The 10,000-nt window shown below is 48.0% G+C and overlaps 1 protein-coding gene across 1 annotated transcript in view; it reads right to left on the reverse strand.

Moving 5' to 3' along the window:
- The window catches only part of plcb1l (phospholipase C beta 1-like), a gene marked incomplete at its 5' end in the record, with an annotated part of 271,472 nt that overhangs the window by 120,417 nt on the left and 141,055 nt on the right, over positions 1-10,000 (reverse strand). Inside the window, 2 exons of the mRNA XM_083642697.1 lie at positions 355-434; positions 1,215-1,364. Coding sequence (XP_083498823.1) covers positions 355-434; positions 1,215-1,364 — 230 coding nt within the window. The remainder of the gene's footprint in view (positions 1-354; positions 435-1,214; positions 1,365-10,000) is intronic.

Raw genomic sequence — 10,000 nt, forward strand, 5'->3', positions numbered from 1 at the left:
ACCAGTATTAATAAATGCGTGGCGTGTGTGTGTGTGTGTGTGTGTGTGTGTGTGCGTGACAGCGTGGCGTCTGTGGCTGTCAGCAGAGTGGAGCACCAGGCTACTGTTACAGTCAGTCAAGTGTCTCTTTTACATAACATGACTCATTTGCCTTTTCATGCAGTTTGTGTGAAATATGCAAATGACATACCAGACGTTACTGATCATTTTTACCTTCTAGTAGCTGATTTTCATATTTCTGTTTGGGGGGTGTGGATTTGCATGTGTGTGTGTGTGTGTGTGTGTGTGTGTGTGTGTGTGTGTGTGTGTGTGTGTGTGTGTGTGTGTGTTTGCTTGCATGCATGCGTGTCTTACGCCTTCTCCATGCAGGCCTCTCTGGACATGTTCTGCGCCAAGAGGTTAGATGCCAGGCTAAACAGCTCTTCCGCCCATTCCTGCAGTAAGAGAGGCACGCACGCACACGCGCACACGCACACGCACGCACACGCACACACACACACACACACACACACACACACACACACACACACACACACATACACACACAAAGTCACACTTCTGTCTGATGACAAATCTCACCTCCCACCCAACAGACCACAGACTGTAATTTGCCCCCAGAGAGGTGGTGTTGATTGAAAGTCTAACGAGCCTCCTAACTCAGCAGAGGATGAAGGGGACTCTGCTTTTATCGCCCATACAGGCAATTAGCACTAATCTTCATCGGCTGAACATAATATAAGGAAGTTCACATACTGATACACTGTTCTCATACAGACATTTTATCATTATAATTCCCACTGCTGCAACTGGAACAACCAGCCGCTCTTTAAAACACACTTGTATAATTTATGCAATATTCATAATTTTCTCTCTCTCTGTTGTGTTTTGTGATTCTTTTTATTATTCAGTTTGACTGTGCTGTATATCCAAAGCCTGTTCAGCAACGAAGAAAATCTTGTTCTGAGCAGGATGACCGTCCATGCATTATTGAGTTGATGTAAATGAGTTTGAATAAACCCGACGGGCTGGAGGATTTTCCTATTCCATAGAGAGGAACAAGGAAACCTTCAATTAAAGTTCAAATATGAAAATGACCCAACATTGCAGTTATAAGGTTTTCCACCCAACAGTGACAATATGTTTATAGTATGCTAAATATAACAGACACAAGGTCATCATTACTGCTGTCTTGTGGTTGTTCTGCAAGCGTTCACCTTAGCGGTGTCCTCCTGGAAGGCCATGAAGTTGAGGTAGGTGATGTTGACCATGTCAGGTCCGCTCACCACCGTCAACATCCTGTTCTCCGACTTCTCCATCTTGCCCACCTGGGTGCTGGCATCGAGTTGCTCGCGCAGCTTGGCCTCCTGAACAAACACACGCAAAACCACAAGCCATGTCAGCAAAATCAAACAAAAGACATCAATGACCTCTCCCTGAGACAGGTGCATTTTGGCATCTGAACCACTTCTGATGACGACATGCTAAAAGCGACATGATCTTCAGCTCGTACCCCCAGCCAGCAGTGTAAGCCCCCCCCCCCCCCAGGTCAACCTCAGCTCCACACCCGTACTCCTCCTTACTGGAGAGACCCAAACCCTGTCCCAGGGAACTGGGCTCTCATACTGGACCCATGGAAGCCAGAATACCGCCCACTCATACAGTGAGATCACTATACTACTCTGTACATGTCCGAGTACTAGACCCAGTCTTAGATACTGTAACACTGCAGTGCAGTCTAACTGTTGTTTTGAGTTGGTTTTGGAACATCTGTGGCCACAGCTTGCACTAACAAGTCGTTCAATCCAAATTTTCAAGCTCAGGATTTCACACCTAAAATGTAATACACCAGGATTCAGGAGCAAGTCACAATATGGAGCCTATTCCTGTTTTCTGTATTCATCACGAAATGATCAAGTCTTTTCATGACCCTTGAAAACAGAGAGGAATTTGCACGGTTGCTGTCAAATGTAATGCACAGTTACAGACAGTAGAGTTGATGTGATAGAGGCCTATGGCAGCTGAGATCACTCTTTGTGAAGCGTGTTCTTAAAATGTACCTGTAGGTCTAAATCTTCACACTCAAAGAACGAGGGACATTTGGAGGTGTTGTTATTTATAGCTTATATTATGCATTGATCGTCTTTGTCCGGCACCACTCCAGACCCAATTGGGTCCCGTGTGGGCCGTGAGCTAAAATGAGTTTGACACCCCTGCGATATAGCTTATAAGTGAGATAAGTGAGAAACGCTAGCTCACCTTGTCGTGGCCCCCGTTCTTTATGTGCTTTCACACACACACACAAACATCACATTGAGCGCAGTGTACTGAGACAGGACCTGTCAGTATGTTGCTGCTCACAGCCTGTCTGACAGACAGCTGACGTGATGACTGAGGGGTCAGCTGTCTGAGAGGCTGACAGTTTGAAGAGCGATGCGGGATGGGAGGCTGCGGCCCAAATGAATCCCAATGTGGCGGCTAGTCTCCACATCACCTATAGCAGGGTCACACAGACGTATAATAGCTTGACAGCTTGGCAGGGGGGATGGGTATGGGGAAATTCGATTTTTTTTGTTTTTTTATATCAAAAAATATATCTTAAAAATAAAAATACTTTATTATGTATGTCAATTACAACATGTGGCTGTCTCAATGTTAGTGTAAAACCCCATTGTCTCTTGACCCCGTTATATTTTCATCTAACATCTGCGTTGCCTCTGTGTGTGTGTGTGTGTGTGTGTGCGTGTGTGTGTGTGTGTGTGTGTGTGTGTGTCCTGTCTGGGGTGTGGGTGGGGGGCTAATGCGCTTTTTCTCTCTTTGCATTGTCTGACTTGTTACTTAGCATTTGGTTTCTTTTGGATGTCTGTAATGGAATGTTCTTTGCTGTTGACATTTACCGAGTTGTTTATCGCATAATCATATAACGACTTGTTTTTTGATGTTTGTATTGTGATGTATTAAGTAAATAAATAAAAACATTTGCTCGTGTGGTAATGTGTTATTGATCCCCACAACACAGAAATTGAGGGATGCATAGGAGGAACTACTGACACTTTCCTGATTTGATGACCCTGAAGACATACATGTACACAGTATGCCTCTGTCATAGCAGCTGTCATCATCACGCATAAAATCACAGAGCAAAACACAAAATGATCACGGACTTCACTGAGGAGGACGGATTCACATTGTCGTGCTCAGCAGCACCAAAAACATGGCTTACAAATCCAGTCCATTTAGGAGAAGAAATGATCTCCACTTTTCATACTCAACGTCACTTTTAATTTCGACGCAGCCTTTATCAGAGCCTCCACGTTTCACAGATTCAGTAGGTTCAATCAGACTGTTGTTGTAAGATAATCTCCACATTAACATGCGCTAAACAAACACCGGCGCGTTTACAATCACGTTCATTCATGTCCCTCAAAATAAATACATCAATGAAATGATCTCATTCGACAAACGGATGAACAAAAGTTTGGGTGCCGAACAACAGCAACTAGTCATCCACATCATCGAGAAGAATTTGTATTCAGGGCGGGTGACTATCAGAGGAGAACTAAACCAAACACATTTAAGCAAACATACATCGGAGCGGTTCATCTTCGGGTGCAAAGAAACCATATAATACAAACAAAGCCCCATGCCTCCGAGGCACAAGAGAGGAATAACAATGATCTTGTTGTCTGCTCTGCCTTCCTCTATGCTAGCAGCATACTAAACTGTTGCCCGGGCCTAATTAACACAACAAAAAAAAGCTCTGTGAAGGATTGGGAAAGGCAGTGAAAGCAAACAAGCTCCCACTAATTCAGCCAATCAAACAAAGAACATTGTGTCCTGTGTCACGCTGATAAATGTCCCCTACACGTCCCCTCGCTCCCTCCAATCAAATCGTGCGACTTAGTGGCGCCCCGTTATTATCCCGCGGAACTTTTTTCAAGGCGATACATTTTCCCCCCGACTGAAGGTTTGACAGCTCGTCTGTCCTCGGGACTTTTAGTCAAATATAAATATATGCGGCTCTGGGAGGAGCTACTTTCCTGGAGAAAAAATAATATGTCTACCGTTAACTTTCATTTCCTCCAGAAGAGAAGGTTACTGCGGACAGGAAGGAGAGATGAGTAATTGTGAAAGCAGTTCGTGCCAAAAGAGAAAGAAAGGTTGATTCTCTTCGATGTGTGCTCATTGTAAAGATCCAGTCGATGGCACACAGGACAATGTTGTTTCGAGCACATCGTCATTAACTCTCTCAAAGCCATGGCATTCAACTCGTGACGTTTCTCTCCACAAAGTGTGCATACCGCTGCACCACTGCAGGAAGTGGCTCTCAGAGGTCAGAGATTTGCAGAGAGCTTCAAAGCTACTTTCTAAATTGCATAAAAAAAGGCTGTGCCTATTCCCCCTACACAGAGAGAGAGAGAGAGAGAGGGAGGGAGAGAGAAAGGGAGAGAGAGAGAGAGGGAGAGATGGGGAGAGAGAGAGAGAGAGAGAGAGAGGGAGGGGGGGAGAGAGGGAGAGAGAGAGAGAGAGGGAGAGAGAGGGAGAGAGAGAGAGAGGGGGGGGGGGGGAAGAGAGAGAGAGGGAGAGAGAGAGTTCCATGGTCATGGCTTGACCAGCGGTCAATGGGGTGCAAAGTGCTGATTTAAATGGCGATCCATCACAGTGCACTTAGGTATTCAGAATGCCACCAGGCCATCAATCATAGCAGAAAAAGCCACTTCCAATTTGCTAAAACACACAAAGCCAAAGCAGAAAGTACTCTGTGAGGGATGCTGTGGCAGGCTGCAGAAGCAGAAAGTACCCTGTGAGGGATGCTGTGGCAGGCTGCAGAAGCAGAAAGTACCCTGTGAGGGATGCTGTGGCAGGCTGCAGAAGCAGAAAGTACCCTGTGAGGGATGCTGTGGCAGGCTGCAGAAGCAGAAAGTACCCTGTGAGGGATGCTGTGGCAGGCTGCAGAAGCAGAAAGTACCCTGTGAGAGATGCTGTGGCAGGCTGCAGAAGCAGAAAGTACCCTGTGAGGGATGCTGTGGCAGGCTGCAGAAGCAGAAAGTACCCTGTGAGAGATGCTGTGGCAGGCTGCAGAAGCAGAAAGTACCCTGTGAGAGATGCTGTGGCAGGCTGCAGAAGCAGAGAGTACCCTGTGAGGGATGCTGTGGCAGGCTGCAGAAGCAGAAAGTACTCTGTGAGAGATGCTGTGGCAGGCTGCAGAAGCAGAAAGTACCCTGTGAGGGATGCTGTGGCAGGCTGCTGAAGCAGAGAGTACCCTGTGAGGGATGCTGTGGCAGGCTGCTGCAGAAGCAGAAAGTACCCTGTAAGGGATGCTGTGGCAGGCTGCAGAAGCAGAAAGTACCTTGTGAGGGATGCTGTGGCAGTCTGCAGAAGCAGAAAGTACCCTGTGAGGGATGCTGTGGCAGGCTGCAGAAGCAGAGAGTACCCTGTGAGGGATGCTGTGGCAGGCTGCAGAAGCAGAGAGTACCCTGTGAGGGATGCTGTGGCAGGCTGCAGAAGCAGAAAGTACCCTGTGAGGGATGCTGTGGCAGGCTGCTGCAGAAGATGAAAGGCTTCAGAGACCTTTCGGAGACAAGATAAATATGCATATTTAATTTATTACAGCGTCTGAACGTCAATACTGTTTGATTGTGTTTGGATGCTACTTGTAGCCGTTAGCGGAACGCACACGCAGCTCATCTCCTTGTAAGCGGTGCACTGCTGTGTTGATCTGGGAGCTGCAGGCAGTCACAGCTCATCAACTGGAGAAACATCAGGAAGAGAACGTAGTGGAGAGAGAAATAAGCTGGTGTCAGGGAGGGGCTCTGTCTGACAGGAGGGGGGGGGGGGTGAGATAAGAAGAGAACAGAGGAGAGGAGAGCAGGAGAGGAGAGATCAGAGGACAGGACAGGAGAGGAGAGGAGAGGAGGAGAGAGCAGAGGAGAAGAGAAGAGAGGAGAGAGCAGAGGAGAAGAGAGCAGAGCAGAGAAGAAGAGATGAGAGGAGGAGAGGAGGTGGAGGAGTGGAGAGCAGAAGAGAGTAGAGGAGGAGAGCAGAGGAGATGAGGTGGAGGAGTGGAGAGGAGAGGAGAGGAGGAGAGAGCAGAGGAGAGGAGGAGAGAGCAGAGAAGAAGAGATGAGGAGGTGGAGGAGTGGAGAGGAGAGGAGAGGAGAGGAGGAGAGAGCAGAGGAGATGAGGAGAGAGCAGAGGAGATGAGGATAGGAGGTGGAGGAGTGGAGAGGAGAGGAGCAGAGCAGAGCAGAGAGCAGAGGAGAAGAGATGAGGAGGAGAGGAGGAGGTGGAGGAGTGGAGAGGAGAGGAGAGGAGCAGAGAGCAGAGGAGAAGAGATGAGAGGAGAGAGAGGACAGCAGAAAATGAAGAGAGTAGGAAGTAGATCCAAGAAAAGGGGAGGACAGGAGAGGAGGGGAGGGGAGGGGGGACAAGCCTTATGGATGAAATTTAATTTGTGCTGGTGCATTGTGGGAGCAGTTGGAGGCATGCCTGAGGGCCCCGTTACCACAGTGATGGGAGATTTAGAGGCAAACAGGCGCACGGGGTGGGGTGGGGGTGGGGGTGGGAGAGAGAGAGAGAGAGAGAGAGAGAGAGAGAGAGAGAGAGAGAGAGCGGGTGCTTGTGCGTTTCACAACGTACGTCACTGTGAAAGCTTCATCTATGCATAACATGATCATGTACCATAGATGCGTGTCTGATTATTTCTGTGTATGTATGCATGTACCTACGTGTGTGTGTGTGTGTGTGTGTGTGTGTGTGTGTGTGTGTGTGTGTGTGTGTATGTATGTATGTGTGTGTGTGTGTGTATGTGCGCGAGCGCTAGCAGGTGTAGCGTGTAATAACGTGGCGCACGTTAGCAGATGCAGTGGGGCAGCATGGGAGCTCTTCACAGGCACTTAGCAGTCAGGCGGAGTGACGGCCTCAGGAAGTAATACAGCCTTCCTCTTCCTGGCCGGAGTTGATGCAAAGTCACCTCCTGTCAGCGGCCGTGCACTCACATTGTGTCACACTCTGTTGGCCACAGGCCAGGGGAAGGGATTCAGATTGGCACAGGGAACTCAAGCACGCCTCAGGTCATTAAACCTGCAGCATGGCACCTGTCTAAACACACACACACACACACACACACGCGTGCGCGTGCACGCACATCCACACAACCGTACACACACACACACAGACACACACAACCCCACACAACCGTACACACAAACACACAGAGGAATGGACACACACGCTTGCAAACACACACACACACACGCATCCACACAACCATACTCATGCATATGCCCATAATCAAGAAGGCACAGAGACACACAGGTACAGCGCACACACACACACACACACACACACACACACACACACACACACAGCCAAGGCCAAATGTGAGATGAGATCAAAGGAAGTATCAGCATGAATGATTGACGATGGCCCAACTAGCTACATGTACAGTATGCCACTCTACACTTAGCCTGGAATAGATCACAGGTTCAGACAGCAACAGTCACCAGTATAAACAACGTACACAACAGTCACCAACGTGCAGAATGCTGATGCAAGCCCAAAGCACAAGTGCAGTTAGTCTAAGGGGCCGGGACAATTTATTGTATTTACTTAACCTTTAATTGACCAGGTAGTCACTAGAGATAATAAATGACCTCTTCTTCATGGAAGACCTGGCAAGAACTGGCCAAATCCCTCTGGAAGATACCACTTTAAATGGGGAGCGGGGGGTGTGGGGAGGTGGGGGGGTGGACACATATCTAGAAGTGTAGTTGAATGATGTATTTGAATATGTATGTGAATGATGTACTGTATTAGTATGCATGTGTTTGTGTCTGTCACCAAACTGAGCAGAACAGATGATGCTTTAGTATTGAGATTCTCCTGACCAGTGTTGGTACTGGACTGCAGTATCTCACTTCTTTTGATACAATATTCCTCCAACAGGTTTATGCTGGGGCAGTCGAAATAATTGATTACGTGTCATGGAGACCTGGATGAAGGAAGGAGCTGGTGGTGTGGACTTTGATGTTACTGTCATTGTAGAACTGGTGACATGTGCTTCTCTTCTTCTTAATGTCCCATCTCTCATAAGGCCTTCACACCACAGCGCTGTGGAAAAAGCCATGTTGGTTGGTATCTTGAGGAGGGCAGCACTTTCTGTTCGGCCTGCAGTTCAAGGTAGTTCACGTCTTATTTTCTCAAATCAAAGGCAAAGCATGTGCACTTGAGAAACATTGAGAAGAACGACTGCAAGAAGAATTTTAGGTGGTTAGGAAATTGAAGGATACTAAGTTTACCACAGCCTAGCAGCACCCAGATCCCCAGGTATTTTTCCACGGTGCCAGCGTAGCTTGCAGCGTGGCAACACACGGCAATGTCAGGTGATACGGTAGACCGGCGGACACTTGGGAGCGGTTACTGGTGGCCTATAGGGGGCGGCATTGACTAGTCCGTGGCTGTACCATGGCCGCCCGGTGGCCGACCCTGGCATGTACGGCAGGGGTTCCCAACCTTTTTTGTGCCAAGGACCGGTAGATACATGGAACAAAAAGTCGCAGACCGGTTGTCAATTTGAATGGTTTTAGTTACATATATATTTACTCACCAGGTAGCGACAAAGGGTAAATAACAGCGTTTTGTGTTGTACTGTATGTAGCCTATACAGTATTTATGTTTTTGTTTTAACTACAAACATAAATAAACGTCAACTTGAAACTATGTTTCAACTACCACACACAGCCTATAATATTATAGCCTATGTTTATTTTTTTATATGTTTTTGGACCGGCTCGCGGCCCGGTACCAAATGCGTTGCGGCCCGGTACCGGTCCGCGGCCCGGTGGTTGGGGACCACTGATGTACGGGATCTGTGCTTGTTAAATCCCACGACCATCTGACCTCATCGTTCTACACGCTTCTCCTCTCCTCATGAATACCTAATCCCTGGATCTAACAGAAAATCAGAAGATCCTTTGATCTAATATTCTCTCATTATCGGGTCTTATTTGAGTCCCAGGTAAGTACCAAGGCTACCTCTGCATCAACATCACAGAACATCAGGCAGAGCTAAAACACAACTTCTCTTGAGTGGGAGGTATAAGTGAGTCGACTCACGAGCCCAACTTTCACATCAGGATTCAGAGGAGCACGCCTTGTCTGCTTGATTAAAGCTGGGGAAGCGCAGAGAGATGGCTTGATCCAGCCGAGCATCCATTCTCCTGCTGCTGGCTAGCCTGGTTAACTAGCCGAGCGGCAAGACGCTACTGGTGGGACAGTGAGAAGCCCCGGGCATTTAGAGAGGAAATGATACGATATCAAGCTGGCGTCATGTGCTCATTCTGCCACCCCTAATGTAGCTTGGTAAAAAGCATCATGATGATGAGAGCTCACATTCGATTGGCTCCAGGTACTGTATCAGTCTGCACTTCCAGCCACTCACATCAATTTCAGTGGGCGGGACTACTTACCTTGACAGACAAATCCGTCAGCCAATTAGCGTCGGATGCATTCGACTCCAAATCCACTCGAAAAAAAACAAAAACGGTGAAAACGCCTTTTCCTGCCGAGAAACTGCGCTGGTTGTGCTGAGGCATTCCAACATGGTGCATACATACATTTCTCTTCTTCTTCTTCTATTTCTGCAATAACTGCCCTTATGGCTGTGTCTACTCCTACTAACGTTAACGTTACCGCTCGGTGCTTCAGGAGACCCTATTATTGTTTTGCCAGCGGTGTCGCTGATTGGCCGGTTATGTTGTAAATCACAGCGCGCAGTCCCTGATTGGTCCGATTGCGTGGTAATCTCTGGAAATCGCCGGGGGCGGGTGGAAGTCCAGCCTGAGCGCCGTGGAGCAAAACACAATGCGAGTTTGCGTGATCAGGATGGGTGGTGGTGGTGTGCGCCTGCACGCGCTAGTGTATGTGTATTTACTGTTACATGTGCTTAGGCTACTTGTGTGTCAGCAAGTATGAGTCAGTGAGTGTACAGAGCATTATCACC

This window comes from Poromitra crassiceps (genome assembly GCF_964638095.1).
Source record: "Poromitra crassiceps genome assembly, chromosome: 9".
NCBI classification, from domain to species: Eukaryota; Metazoa; Chordata; class Actinopteri; order Beryciformes; family Melamphaidae; genus Poromitra; species Poromitra crassiceps.